General features: G+C 45.2%; 1 protein-coding gene across 1 annotated transcript in view; it reads right to left on the reverse strand.

Annotated features, from left to right (window-relative positions):
* The window catches only part of ccdc88c (coiled-coil domain containing 88C), a 76,802-nt gene that overhangs the window by 39,343 nt on the left and 21,194 nt on the right, over positions 1–16,265 (reverse strand). Inside the window, exon 4 of the mRNA XM_061241244.1 lies at positions 611–680. Coding sequence (XP_061097228.1) covers positions 611–680 — 70 coding nt within the window. The remainder of the gene's footprint in view (positions 1–610; positions 681–16,265) is intronic.

The following is a 16,265-nucleotide window of genomic DNA, read 5'->3' on the forward strand; positions in this document are numbered from 1 at the left end:
TCAATTCTGTGCTCAAAGTATGCTCCTTTCATTTATTAATTTGAAGAACAATTTCTTTCCATACTGTATCTCCAATGTCCTTCCGAATGGTCTTCCGTCAGCTGCTGTATCCATTTCTCTGAACCACATCAGCTGAGCTGAGTACCTTACACAAAGGCCCGGGTAGACTGCAAGTGCCGAATCGCTCAGAGGGACAAAGCAGAAGGGTACTAAAACTCTCCCTCCAGGGCGAAGCCATCTTGAATTATTCTTCCCACTGAACGGCTCGCGGCCAGAGCCAACAGCTAGTACTGACCTGACCTGGGCCGAACACATAATTGTTTTGGATTCAAAAACTTTTCTGCGCTCGATTGACCTCGCCTGGTACAAGTGAGCCAACCAAGAGGACCAGCAGGCAGGATTTGCAGTTTTTCAGAGACTTTTTGGTGATAGGTTCCATTACACCAGGCAAGCTCAGCCTAGCATAGAAAAGTATTTGAATCCAGAACAATTACGTATTCGACCCATACAGGTGAGACTCAGCACAGCCTTAGATGTACATTCTACCCAGGAGTTAGTTTGATTGACACTCCAGGTAATTGTTCTGGGGCAGGGTGGAGGCTGACGTTACCTGAGAGAGGGTCTTTGCTGATAGAGAGGGCGTTGGGCAGGTTCATAACGACGAGCTGCTGTAGGTTCTCCTGAAAGAATCCGAGAGAGAGGGGGATTAGGGTGGTTAAACGGTGACATAGCAGAGATTCCCTGGCTCAAGCGCTTGCGAGGCCCCGGCACCACCACTGCCCTGCAAGGCCAGGGGAGGAAGCTCCCAGCCCAGCACAGGCAGAGCGGGTCATCCGCACAGCTTTGTGTGCCAAGAGCGGAAATAGCAAATAATCAGACCGGCCACAGACAGAGGAAATGCTTGTGAAGACCGTTGAGTTAGGTATGTCGGGTGGAGTCAAATAAAGCTGGCGAAGGAAAAAGGATGGGATGGGCCGAGTATGTGGATACGTTCACATGGTCAGTGTAGGTAGGTAACAGGTGCGCTAATGCACAGGCATGTACGCACAAACGCATGCACACACACACGCACCCTACGGGTTGCTGATAGCAGGATGACTTCTTGCTTTTGGACAGGCCGTTCCGTGCTCACAGCCATAGGTCAACATAGAGCACTCACGGTTACCAGCTCCTACACACTGCAAACAACAGACATGACCGGACATGTCCCGCTGCCTCTAGCGTGGCATCCCAACATACGCTGTCAGTTTAAAACGTACACACCTTCACATTCTTTCACACACACACCTACACATACAGAGACACAGACCCAGGCACACACCCTTCACACACACACTTTCATTTTTAGAATCAGTTGATAGCTGTGAAGCGCCCACGTATTTCACAATGTTTACACAAAATGGTCTAAACATAGCCAACTGTCAATCATTACCACCTGCTGAGATTCAGATGCCGGCTACGGTTTTTAAAGATGCGTTCAGTCCCTTAGCCATAGGGGTCAACCTCACCGATGGTCACTAGTGAGATTACTTTGGGTCTATTTCCAGCCTCAGCCAATCTGGAATACTGCCAAGGTTAATTCAACTGTTAAAATGTCTTTAGGGCCCAAGATCAGTAAGCCAAGAAAACCTCATTCATGACAAGCAAGAGGCGAAAAAAAAAAAGGGGGCGGTTGTTTCCGTGGCAACGAGGCTCTTTGAGTTTCAGGGTGTCGGTTTGCATCGTAAAAACCCGCCAGGGAAAGTCTAGCACAAGTCTAGTACGGGTTGCTGGTCAAGCTCTACGGGCGTATTGCAAGAGTATCACTATTGAAAAAATAGACAAACAAGTCATGTAAAAAAAAACTAAAGCAAGGAGTACTCTCAAATAGCTTGTAGAGTCTTGCGTTCGTACTCTGGGCCGAGTTCAACAAAAGCACACTCCCTGCTTCAAGAATGGCACAGCGGGGCCCGATGACATCACAACCCCCCACCCCCCCGAGTTCTGCAGGGCCTACAGCTGATGGATTAACCCCCGGGTACGGTGGGGGAATTACCCGCGGTAATCCTTCAGTGGGGGCTGACACCCCCTGTCTCCAAGGAAAGCCTCCCTGGGCTCCCATTGGCTCAGACCACCATCCCTCCAAACAAAAGACTTCCACCAGAGGGCCCCAGGGAAGAGCTCTGCTGTCACGCAAAAAGGGCAATTTATTCTATTTTCACACATCCTGCACCTCCATTCACCAAAACCATGAAATAAAATATGTATCGTATCGCAAATTAACATCTATTGTCACAGGAAGGATTTCAGACTTTCCCCTTGACTTCTGAGACTTGGAAGTGCCTTTGGAAGTAGGTTTCATTTCAACTTTGGAGGAGACTCACAGCTAGACAAACTAGTCTTGAGTAGTCAAACAAGCCTCGCAAGCATATAAGCTAGTCTCCCAATCAATCCATGTTAAAACATTGGGAGTGACTTGTGACTTGGGCATTGGGTAGCACCGTTGTCACACATCAAGAAGGTCCTGTCTGTATCGAGCTTCCATGTTCTCCCCTGAACAGTGGTTTCCTCCCAAAGACTTTTTCCTCCCAAAGTCCAAAGATGCAGATTAGATCAGACACTCTAAAGTGCCTGTAGGTACAAGTCTGTCAGTGAACTGTGTGTGGGCCCCGTGATGGATTGCTGACCTGTCCAGGGTGTTTTCCTGCCTCTAGGCCAATGCATGCTGGGACAGGCACCAGCGCCCCCTGACCCAGACCAGGAAGAAGCAGGTTAGATGATGGATGGATGTCTCCCTTGTTTCCTCCCAAACCTATGGGTATGCTTGTCCACACCAGATTTTAGATGTCCGAATAGTGGCACTGAAATTCCACACAGACATTAAGGAAGTGGTTTTTTCACACAGAGAGTGGTCACTGTGTGGAATAGATTGCCAGGTAGTGGAAGCAAAAACTCTGGGGCTTTTCAAGACCAGGCTTGATATAGTGCAAGATACTACACTCACTGAGCACTTTATTAGGAATTTATTATACTTATTTTTTAGACTTATTGGTCTTCTGCACCTGTAGCCTATCTATCCACTCAAGAGGTTTGATGCATTTTGTGTTCTGGGATACACAATGGCATTCTGTCTTCTGCATACGACTGTTGGTAGGTGAAGGTTCCGAATGAAGTGCTCAGTGAGTGTGTATAGGTAAGCAGTAGTGTTGGTTCATTTTAGTGGTGGGGAAAGGAGAGCATTGCAGGGCTGAATGGCCTGTTCTTGTCATTACGTTACAAGGAAACATTTGGTAAGCACAGGGACCTGCTCACTAATAAGCAGAGGTCTGAAAAGGCAGAAGATGTCCTGTCAGGTATGTTCCACCAGCTCCATTAAATGAATTCCCAGCGAACGTGATAGTTTGGCAGAGGCTACCAAATTAAATATGACGCCATTCCCCTGTGACCGGTGAGGTGCTCATGCTGAGGAGAGCAGCGGTGAAGTTGGCCGTGTCGCCTTACCGCCGTGTAACGGTCGCGCAATAACCTGAAGACAACGTGACACCGAAAATAATTACGCCTGTGATCATCTTTCGCCCGGAGAGGAGGGCCTCTTGCAGTGGTCTGCTAGGACCTGCCATCTGCACAGCGGTGAGATGTCATCGACACCGCCAATTACAAAATATGAGCTGGTGTCAATCAGCTGATGCATCTTGCATGCAAATGTTTCTGGGGAGAAAGAGATATTCTATCGCTCGTCTGAAACATGCAGACACCATACATATACTTGCGTATGTTCACACACACACACACACACACACACACACACACACACACACACACACACACACACACACACACACAAATGCACGGTCTACATTATTGATGAAAGGACAGATACGTTTCAGGTTAGGTTGCCAGAGTAATTGACAGGTGAGGTCGCCCGACAATGGAACATTGAAGTAATACCCCTGCCTCTCTTCTCCTTCTCTCCCTCCAATTACTTTGTATTTTTTCTTCTTTTTTTTTTCCTTTTACAGAGGCCACGCATCAGCGCGACTAAGACTGGATTTAGTGTTAATGGAAAAAACTTTGATTGAAAGGTAGAGGGGGAAAAAAGGACTACAAATGACTCAAATGGGCATAGGCCACGTTGATAGAGGCACATGCTCGGAGGGCAGGCTGGGTTATTAGCCAATTACAAGCGGAAATTAGAAGAGCAACCCAGGGGGAAAATATTCCTCAGAAATTAAAGGAATATTTTCTTAAATGGAGAAGGGCAATTTAATTGACGTTATTGTGGCAGATACTTTTGACGAAAGGCTAAAGGGAGAATGGCTTTTGGCGGTAATTTGACGCCGCGTGTTCTCCACATTTCCCACACAGAGATGGTGTGACAGCGAGTATTCTGCGCTCAACTTTCCTACTTTCATGTCGTTCCTCACCTGCATTTTAAGAGAATACTGCCAATTCAACCAACCCATGTATTTGAAAACACCGATATGCAATGCACCTCTGAACAATTGTAATCGTCCAAGGTCCACCCAAAACCGATCTCTCGTTGGTTACAAGGAGGAAATTTCAAACCGTCTCCTCCCCAAAGTTTGTGTTTTTTTCCGTCAAGGACAAAGAGTTTATATTGTGAATACAGCTTGGATTAACTAATATCCTGTAATATCGCACATAATCTTGTAACACAAGCCTGTTAAATTCATGCATGTTAAATTCAAAGCCATAGGTGCCAAATGTGGCCTACCGTGTCCTGAATGTGGGCCCTTTGATCAAAGAGAATTAAAATATATCAGAAACAACAAATGTGCCGTGATAAGCATTCAGAGAGCAGATTAGTCAGATTACTCTATTAGAGACGTTTATGAGTCTTAGACCTGCACATTAGCATGTCACTCCATCCATTCATATACTGATATTTTAATGAAAGCAACAACAGAACTAATGAAAAGAGCACTTGTAAAGTACTTTTCATGCCATGAGTTCAAAGTGCTTTACAACAGCATAATAAAGCATGACGAAAAAATGCCTAAAAAGGTGCAAATGCTTCTCACTGGGGCGGTAACCCTATTTAAAAGCCAGCACTATCATTAATTTGTACCTTTTTCTCTTGGAAAACATACTCATTTGTATGAACATTATGGTACTTTCAGGGAACATTCGGGAAATTTGATCCTTGAAGAACAAAAAAGTGCATCCACTGTCACTATTTCAGAGAGTGCATAATAAAGGAACACATTGAAGAGAAAGTGGAGGAGAAAACTAAATGTTTTGCTTGATCATACAAAAAAGTGATCCAGTGGCCTGAATAAGAGCCAAGCGGTTTACAGTGTTTATACAGTATGGTTTATATGCTCTTTAAACAGTGTTCTTAATGGACAGCCCATCAGCGATTTATTTGCAGTGTGATCTGCCAGCACTCTGTGATACAGGGATAGCTCATCAGCTGACAGGAAGCGAGGCTTTGAAGATATGGTGTGCCTTAATGAGTCTGGCACACTTCACCAAACAGGAATGCCGGAAGCTTCTTTTTTGGTGCCCAAGTCTCGATGAGCCCATTTCCCTGCATTACCCCATGCAGAGATCTTCATTTCTTTCCCATTCTGTTCTCTGAAATGCGTGAACTTTGACCTCCAACCCCCTACTTACTTTGGGATTTGGTTGGGGCCGGCTTTGCTGCATGCAAGTCCTGTCTACACGTGCATGACCCCTGACCCCCCGTGTTTAAATTAACAGAGGGACCGTAGAGACGTTCACATATGGGTGTACATATCTAGAAGGTCTCCTGCGCTGGGACTTTGCCTCAGAGGTAAACAGACCCACGGTCATCTCCCACATTGATTTGTCATGACCTTCACCTTCCTCAAGTGCTTGATTAAGTTTCAGGATGTCAGCTCTTTCATCCGTGTTAGCACGCGTTCAGAGTTAGGTTTTGGTGTGAATCATTCATGACATGTAGGCTTAAAAAAGAAAAAAGTTATTTGAAATAATGACTATTTTGCAGGAATGGTGAAGTGTGACATGGGTATCCCCATCAAAAATGGAGGCAAAATCCTTGATTTAATCAAGATTTGTGTAATTGTGTAATATTGACTTGCAATTAAATGAAAGTATTTCTCTATTTTGATATAAACACAGAATGGTGAGTTGATTTTGTTCGTCAGCGATAAACCGGAAGACGTATTTTTAATTGTGAATCAAAGTTAAGGAAAAATGTCAGCTGAATCTAGGCCAGACGGATTGGCTTTCAGAAGAACATCAGCAGCCAGTTCTTCTCCATGGTGCCAGGAAGCAACGGAATTGTAGGATTTGTGCGTTGGCCCCGATGTCAATGACGATGAGAATTCCCCCGGAATCCCGCCCCCTATCTACCGTATCATCGCCGCAGGGAATCCTGAATTTGTACTTGTACAGCGCTCCACAACATTCCAGACAGGCAAAGGAAGATCAGAGATCCGCGGGAGCTGAGAAGGAGCAGCACACTCTTCTCACGTTTCTGTCTCTCCCTCTCTTTGTCCGTCTCGGTCTATCTCTCTCTCTCCCTCCTTTACCGTCTCAGCAGGAGAGCAGTTGTAGGAGGGGGTTGCTTAAGACTGTGTGACTCCTGCAGAGTATTCCTGCAGCTCTGTCTCTGGAGCGAGGGGCGGGTTTGTTTTGTTTTACCGAGTCTGCGCTTTACCCAAGGTCTTTTCCCAAGGTCTGGATAGAATCCATATGCGTGCTTCCCACAGTGTTAAAATGAGCGATTCCCTATCCTTGTGATCCACTCATAGGCTACAATACTGCAGGCTCTAGTTAATCATGATAAAAGTGTGAAAATAACTACAGCTGTGTGTAAATGTGTGTGTGTGTGTGTGTGTGTGTGTATGTGTGTGCGTAAGAGAGCACAAGTGTGTGCACACTAACATGGATGCATATATGCATGTATATGTGCGTATATGTATGCGTGTGAGTTGTTTTTTTTACATGCATGTGCGTCTGCGTGTTGTGCCAAACGCAGCTTCGTTAACCAAAGGGCAGGCAGAGTCGATCCGGACCCTGCAGTGGAAACGGGCGGATCGATATGGTACCGCGAGAGATCCAGAATCTATGTGACCCACATCGGGGCCGGCCAACGGGAGCCCCGTCCCCTGACCTCTCCGGGGCGGGATCGACCGGGCACCCAGAACGCTGCACGTGGCACAGACCGTTCACGGTCCACTTCCCCCAGCTCCGCTGACCCACTGCGCTACTTTCACACTGCCGCAGAGCGTATGTATCTGCGCCGGCTAATTACACGAGGCAGGGGCTAATCACGGACTTCACACAACGCGCTGCTTCCGCTGGCCGTTTACAGACGCCACGTCTTTTCCGCTGCACCTGTTGGTCTGAGCCGACTGGCGGTATCTGGACTTTGCAGTCACGTTTTTGAGCGGTGTTAATTAGGAAATACGCCACATGTGTAATGCCTCTCATTTCTCCCCCTCCCCCACAAGACTGACAGGCGCAACAACTGCCTCTTGAAAGAGCCAATCGCATTTTATGATAGTGGAAAAATTCTACAGCTGATAGTTCACAGCCAATTGGAAAGTCTTCCTCATTCTGAAATGCAACAGGCTTGGAAGAAAGAAACAAAAAGAGAAAGAGGGTGGCAAATATTTTCAGATACATTTTCAAGAAGCAGACAAATCCTCCATGCTAGTTTTGCTTTGTGACAAAGTTCATGAAAGATAGTTCATGAAAGAATATCAAAGGTTAGATACACAGACACACAATAATGGTGTCAATACTTTCCAGAGCTGTATGTGTGGCATTTATTAACTGCACTTTGAGTATTGTGGCTGTTATACAATGGACTGTCAGCGGCTTCTCAGGAATTTCTCCCTCATCAATTATCCTTTCCTTTTCGCATTATTTACCTGTTGTCTGTTATGAAAGCAGGTGAATTTAACTTAAAGAGGGTCAGACAGAGAGAGAAGAAAGGAGACATGAAACTGAATAATAATTAATATGTAACTAAAACGTAGCAGCCACGCGAGTTCAAAGAAAAGGGCACATACGCAGCAGAGCAAACCCAGGCAAACAAACGAGATATCCATGGAAGAACATGACCTCCCCGTCACATATCATACTTCCACACCATACCGCTGAGTCACCACAGGTTTCAGCCCAAGTTATGTCCGTAACTGCAGAAGTGCCTATAGACAATAGGTCTGTTAAGTTGGCTCCCTTTGGTCACTGCGAAATTAAGTTTCCGCCCACAACAAGGCCCCCGAAAGGGGAACGTGTCGTCAGTACACGTTCCTATAACAAGGTGTAGGTGTTTGAAAGCTACTGGTGTTTCCTAATTGGAGACCGGTCTTCAAACTGGCTGGTCTGGTTAGCGCGATTCTTATCGATTCTTGTGTGTAGTTAATATTGATTCTTAAGGAATGTACGGAAAGAGTAGACCAAAGCAGCTAACTGAGAGTGAGACCAATCAAAGTCTGTGGAGTGTGGGAGTGGCCGTGTTGTGGTTTATAACGGGTTTGCGGATGTGTGGTTTAAAAAGGGACGGGGTCGCAGTGTGTGTTTCATGTCTGAAACCAGGCTGGCTACAGCCCTCTCCTGCTGATCACCGGACATGAAAGGACCCAATGCTGAGGTTTAGCACTGGACTCAATTAGAGGAAATATGTTTCTGTGAGAGGGAAGGAAAAGAGCGGTGAGAGAGAAAAAGAGAGAGAGTGACAGAGTGAGAGAGAATGAGAAACAAGCGAATGGAGTCTGAATTGCCCCAAATTATTAAATGGCATTTCTGTTACGGTACTGACAGATAATATAAACATTGTTCATTAGTTTTACTTAGTTATAATAGAGTTATTATTAATGTAACATACCTATACAAAGTCATAGGTCGTGTACTGTAACAGAAAGAGAGAGATGTGTTAAGTCAAAGCAACGCTAATCTATCAGTGGAGTCATTGGCTTTTCAAGGCCTGTGGCCTCTCCATGTCTCTGAACAGATCCATAGTCTGAATGCGCTGGCGAGTGTAAGAAACGAGCAAATGGGAGATTACATGGAGCTCAGCAGAACAGCGTGACCTGACAGCCAACATCCTCCCCTGTGTGCCAACCCCACACAATCTCAGGAGGCGGAAAGGTGGGAGTGGGGAGGGGGGCATTCCTTCAGCTGAAGGCCCCAGCCAGCCTTTCCTCTTCTGGCAAAGAGCAGAGTGTGCCCCACTGCCCCCCAAACCTGCTTGCTTGGACCCTGAGATGAGCTCTCCCTGCCTATTGAGAGTGGGTAGTGGAACCCCCTTTCAAAGCCTAGCTGACCACGGGGTGGATGGTATTCAGGTTGTAGCGGACAGATCGTAAGCAGAACGATTGTGACCGGCTGGCAGAGTAGCAACAAAAAGGTGCATTTTGTCTCAAATGTCAAAAACAAAACTTCACTTTGACACAATTGGCTCCCCTGGTTCCGATCTCCTCCTCCTTTTGTCAAATGTGATTATTTTGGGCCGTTCAATTGTAGCAGACAGGGCATGAATACCACAGAGGTCAAACTTCAATCTCCTCCCTACTGAGGCTGTAATAGGGGAAATTCAGCTTGCACAGCTCAACCTTGCACCATATTTCATGACAGTGAAGACTGAGATCAGGTGTTACGAGACCACTGGTGGGTCACAAGACAGAGAAACTAACCTATGTTATACATTTACCATTGGCACGTGCACCAATCCCATCAAAATGAGAAGCTGTTACAAGCACCACACTAGCTAGAGCTCATGAGCTTTGCTTGCATTCTTTCTGAACATACTATCAACCTATCAATTTGGTTGGTTAAGGGTTAAGGGGGGGGGGGGGGCTATCCCAGCATGCAGTGGGTGAGAGGCAAGAATAAACCATGTCCATTGCTGGGCACACACATTCACACACTCATATCTCTTTTGACTATGGAACGCACACCCATTGGAAACCCACGCGGATATGGGGAGAACTTGCAAACTTCATAAAGAAAGGCCTTCAGTTCAGATTCAAAGTCGGTACTTTGTGTGAGATCAGTGTCACTCAGCATACAGTATGATAATGTAAATTAATAAGTGGTGGGTCTCAGAAATGTGCATTTACAGGATTGGCTGACTGAGTCGGGGCTCTGAAAGCTGGAGAGAGCTTAGTCCACATAGAAGATCTCAATGGTTGCTGCTCGCTTTTTGCACAGACATAGTCCCCTTGTGGTCTGAAACTTTAAGTGATAGTCTACAGGAAAGGCTCGGAATTCACTATCTTAAATATTTGGGAAATTTGGGAATTAAAAGACACATGATAAAAATTTACTTTAGTTCAAATAAACAAGAGCAATAAACCGATACAATCAAATGTAACCACTTTAGATATGGTTCAGATCAGCTAACTGCACCATTGGTTATCAACCCATATGGCGATGCACAGAATATTTTCTTTACATTTTAATCCCATCACACAAGCAGCAGACGTACAGAGAATAATTTTTTGAGTAAAATTAAGTTTTTTTTATGCCACCAAACACAGCAATTTTTGCCCTAACGTTTGTATTTCTTCCACATTAAGATGGGGAAGGAGAAAGGGTTCCAAATAGAGATGAGCTCACGGCACAGAAAGGGTCACGGCAAGGGATGAAAGCCCGAATCGCATGCGGGGGATTTGTTATTGGCACGAGAGCAACCATCCAAACACGGGACTGTCACACGTCTCACCAGACAGAACCAAGGCTGAGAAGACTGGAATAAATTGGCAATACAGCAATGTCACTGCTAACTGACACCTGAAAACGACCTGTAAACACGCAAACGGGGGCAAGCCGAGGAGAGGGCCGAGCAGACGGCTCGGTGAAGATGTCGGAAATTCGGGAGGATGCGGCCATTATCTAGGCCAGAGGGATTAAGAGGGGAAAATGAAGTGAATTAAAGCAAAGCTGGGGGAGGCTTTGTTTTCCCGTTTCCCACGGCAGCGGGCCCAGGCTCGGGGGGGGTGGGCTTCCTGCGAGGTGAGGGGGAGGGGGAGGGGGGGGGGGGTGTTTGTGGGGGGCGTTGTCGTAGGAGTGCCCTGTTTAAAGTCGAAACGCCAACAACAGGAGGACAGCCGCCCACGGCGCTGCTACACACGCGTGTGCCACAGCAGGTTCTGCACAAGCTATTAAACGGGTGGTTCCGACTGTTTTTCTATCTCCACCCCAGATTTAAGCTAATTTTCCAATTCCTGCAGGTACAAAAACACCTTAACAGATTGGTGTCCCACAAAGCAGAAAAGGAAAAGTTTGCTTTTACGAGAGGATCAATGAGAAATTGGTTTCCTCAAAAAGGGTTTTGATGGGCGTTTTTAAAACTGGTAATTTGGAGAAATTAACATGCCATTAATTACCATTACTTTCACAGAATTGCCTCAGGAACACTTTCGTTACTTAAATGAATCAATCATATGCGATCTTCTTGGAAGAAAACCTTTTTCAAATGATTTATAAAGATTGGTCGACTGAATGTGCTTGCAAAGGGAAATCATTCACACGATTGTGATCCTTGAAAACACTTTTGTTGGCTTCCAGCCCAATACAGAAACAGCCAGTGAATTCCAGCTGATCCTCCCATCAGTGGAATGCAAAGTCGAGGAAAGGTGTACCTGCTTCTCAGTCTAGCCAGTTGAATAGATTAGTTCCCATAATGCACTGGGGAAGGCCACCAAAACAGAAATTCAGGAGGATGAGTAGCAGGTACACCTTCCCTCGACTTTGCGTTCCATTGACAGGAGGGTCAGCTGGAATTCTCTGACTGGGGAAGGCCACCAAAAAAGAAATTGAAAAAGATAACTGCCATTTTTCATGAACTCATGAAATAATAATTCAATAATAATTATCAGAATAAAATTCATCATATTAATTAACTTTACTTGCATAACACCTTTAATAAAAATGAAACTGCATTGTAACATTTTACTGTACAAATCATTAGCAAAGTAGCTATGGCTGTTCTACAGCAGTGCGACAACTGGCTTCGTCCCACCAGTTTTAGGGTGGGTTTATAGTCAATCGCAGGCAACTGGTCCAAATGACAGGCATCTCTGGCTGGTGCTAGCTCTCCTGTAGCATTTTACAGCCTGCCTACTGAAAAACATGCACTGGCTCAGAAGAGTATTCCTCTGAAAGGCACAGTTGCAAATTCCAGCCTACGACTTTTCATTCGTATACTTTTTAAATAAGGCAAGTCAGTGCTTTTTTTCCCCCGCCACCTCAACCTACTGGCAATGCGGAGGCAGTACTCTTACAAAGGGTTCGTTCTGTGGCTTTCCTTTATTGATTTTTCCACTAGGTTGGACTCTAATTTGGATCATCGAAGTCCTCTAACCATCCGTGCAGTACTCCAGTGGTGAAATGCCGCTGGTGCTCCCCACAGTCAGCCATGTATGAAACTGGGCACGTAAACGCACGCTCAAAAACAAAAAGCCTGACGCTCTTACTCTCTGGAAGTAGGCCAGTCAGATTACTACCACAAATACACATAGAGCCTGACTTTCCAATCTGAAGTCTCTAGGGTAGGCTACAGCAGGGATCTTCAAATCCAGGCCTGGTTTTCTTTCCTCCTTGGTTATTAAAAAAACAATTAGTGTTACCGATTATCTTCACACCTGACTCTCAGGTAATGAGGATGGAAACCAGCAGTTTACGGCCCTCAGGGACCGTGATTTGATGACCACTAGACTACAGCACACGCGCATACAGTACAAAAGAAAGATTTCCCACCTTCATTCAGAAAACAACAAGCCCCAATAAACCAACACCTATTATGATGTGAATACAAAAAAAAAAAATCGATATACAACTTGTATGTACCACCGCTATAACCATGTCTCTGACTGCAACATAATAAGAGTGCCATAGAGTTTTTAATCATGTGGCTGATCAGTGTAAATATTTTATTGCATCATACATTTTTTATTATTGAACTTCTAAATTGTAAAGGGTACAATTGATGTTCACAAAATAAAAAAATAAGAAAAGGCTAGAGGCGTCTGTATGTCATTTATTTATATAATATGAACGTGATTGCGGTGTGTATATACACCACGAGTCAAAGGTTTGTACACCTTGCCTTTCTCTTTCTCTGATTAAGGTTTCATTTTCTCTGTTTGTAATAAATTCAGCTTTTACTAACGGGTATGATTATACATTTTTGGTTTCACCACGTTGTAAACACAGCACTTTTTATACATATCAGAAAAGGGCAAGGTGTGACCAAACTTTTGACTGTATATGTATATATATATATTTTTTTTTTTTACCTCTTTAATGGGTGGGTGTACAAGCATTTATTGGATGTGCGTCTGCACGCTTGTATGCATTTACTGCATGCGTTTACTGTGTGCGTACCTTTTTAAACCTTGTGTGTTGGGTGGATATGCATTCAGAGGATGTGTGCGTGCCTACCCGTTCACTCAGTGTGCGCATACATAAAAGCCTTCTTTAGCTGTACAGCACAGGTCCCCAGTGTCCTCCAGGTAAAAGGTACAGTAGAAAGCCTACACCTCTGGGAACAGGAACCTCATTGGCAGGGAGAACAAAGAGCCTGATGCAGCCCTGCTGACAGCCCCTCCCTTCAGTGCACAGACCTTCACCAAAAACAGCGACGGGCCCAGAGGTAGGGCAGCTCCATATAGCTATCGCGGTACGTTGAATAGTTTTTTTTAGCGCAAAAACGACCATAAGACCATCTCTGGCAGGTGGCGATAGGTTTCATTCCTTCTTTTTCATCTTCGATCATTTTTGATATGGTAACACATCTCCAAACTAAATTTTGAAAAAATACTGAAAGAAATCTAACACCGCATGCTATAGTTGTTAAAATCATCATACCACCATGGCTATATCGCCCGGCCCTACCCATAGGCCTTGCCGCTGCAATGGCAGCCATTGATGAATGACAGTCCTCACCAAGGGTGGGTGGTGCGCCCAATAGTATCCGAGGCCTGGACCTATTCACACTGCGAGCAGGTTTTTGTCTCTGTCACACACAAGGCTTTTTTTTTTTCCGGTAGATTAATTCCCTTAAGACAAACAGCAAACACCGTCCCTGCTAATCTTCTGAAACAGAAGCGCAGGCACGCAGTAAACACACACACACGCTCTGAGTTCCGCTCGCTCACTCTTACAAACACAGACTCACTCTCTCTCACACACACACACACAGGTATGTAAAATGCTGCCTCTATCGCTGAGTGCAGGGCTGAATAAATCTCATTTTGAAAACAGCGAGCCACAGTAGAGCCCTTATGAACTGCCCTTCAGCCCATTTCTGAGGGCACACCCTGCTGGGCTCCAGACCCACAAAAAGAGACAGAGAACGAGTGTGTGTTTGTGTGTGTGTGTGAGTGTGAGTGAGAGAGAGAGAGTGTGAGTGTGTGTGAGAGGGAGTGTGTGTGAGAGAGAGAGAGGGTGTGTGTGTGCGTGTGTGTGTATGTGTGAGTGTGTGTGAGTGTGAGTGTGAGTGTGTGTGTATGTGAGTGTGTGTGACAGTGTGTGTGTGTGTGTGTGTGTGAGAGAAAGAGGGAGAGAGGGAGAGAGAGAGAGCTCCTCAAATGACATGGGTCCACTGACATATGAGGCCAGTCTGCTGTGCGTCTTACCTCACAAAAACACCGCCCTGAGAAAACAAACACCAAAACATGTTAATTACCAGCGCCAGTAAACCTGACAGCATCACCTCCAGCAGATATCAACACCTCTTTCTCCCGTGGCCATGGCAATCCAAATAACAGCTGTGCTGCGTGATGTTTTTCTATCGAAGGATCAACTGCACATCAATTTTGCAAATGAACCTTGATAAATAAACTGATAAATAAACTTTCCAGCAAACTTGTCCAAAGAAAGACACCTTCACAGCAAAATTGTTCTCATTGTGTCCGAAACTGTGTAAAGGAGAGAGTGGGGATGTAAAAAGTAAAAAGCATTCCGATAGCTTTACTGAACTTTATTGAAGAACGTAATGCATATTGAATGATACCTCAAAGGAACACGTTACTTCCAAAACAATGGCCACAGCAAAGCTAAAATGTTCAGAGTGTACTGTTCAAATGATAATTACTGCAGCCAGGTAGATGGCAATTACGTCTTCTCTTTAGCAAACCTGTAAGTTGTAGCGCCAGTGGCAAGGTCACTGCTCACCTAGCGTGGTGTAATTCCTTAGCATCGTCTCCATAGCAATCATTACATGACATGCAGAGTCTTAATAAAATATTAGCATTTTAAGCTCTGACGATTACAGTGTCAAGATGTTAGGGAGGGAGAAATGTTTTTCATAGAATTTCATAAGAACGGTTTGTGTTTATTGTTTACATTTTATTAGTCCTTGGTAGTGCGACAAATTTAGGCTCGTTTATGAATCTGTAGCCCTCAAAGACCTGGCCGGGTCATTAAACTAAACATGTTGACAATTCATACACTCAACTCTAGTGTTAAACAACTCGATTACATTTGGCTGCACTGTGAAATAAAAATATATATTTTAAAGAAAAAAAAAAGAAAAAAGAAAAAACACTCGCTGTCGTTAAAAACAGAAGGACTATTCCGCCAGGAGCACCTCCTCCCGCATTTACGCATTAGTAAACTACTCTAAGGACCAATTATCCAGTTAATCCCGGTGAATGCATTTAATAAAAATGCATTAATGCTGCGGAGCACTTTGTTTCCACCTAGCAGGGGCGTGTAGCTGCCGCTCACACGGCCTGATGAAAAAGCGCCGGATCGCGTTTCGTCCTCGGTTCCAAGGGACGTTGTGAAAAGCTCGAGTATCTCATTCAGAGGTAGCGAGGGGGGTCGGGTTACAGCCGCTCCGGCTAGAAAAACTGTGCTCACAAAGGCCAGGGGGACAAAACTTTGCTCCACCCCTCCCTCCCTTTGTTTTCGGTGCGGGTTAGCAGAGTGACTCAGCGCTGGAGCACAGAGTGTCAAGGGGGAGAGAGATGGTCTCTGTGGACGACCCGAAATACTGAAGACCCTGTACTACATTTCCCAGAATAACCCTGTCCCCTGTTGCCTAGCGCTATCCTCGGTAAACTTGGATGAGGCTTCCCAAAGACGGTGACTGGTATTATGAGGGTGTCAGTTTGGCACCAAGGTTGCTCCATCCCTTAGCTTTTCAGCTCTGCATCCATGATGTTGGTATGTCCACGCCCTGTTTTTCAGCTCCATGAGTTATCAATCACGTGTTTGCTATTTGCAGTTCTGTACCCACCCATGCCCTTGTTGCCAATATGAAAGGTATCGTACATATGTATCTTGCCATGACTTTGGAAGCACTTTTTTCAATGAAC

The sequence above is a fragment of the Conger conger genome, chromosome 1 (genome assembly GCF_963514075.1).
Source record: "Conger conger chromosome 1, fConCon1.1, whole genome shotgun sequence".
NCBI classification, from domain to species: Eukaryota; Metazoa; Chordata; class Actinopteri; order Anguilliformes; family Congridae; genus Conger; species Conger conger.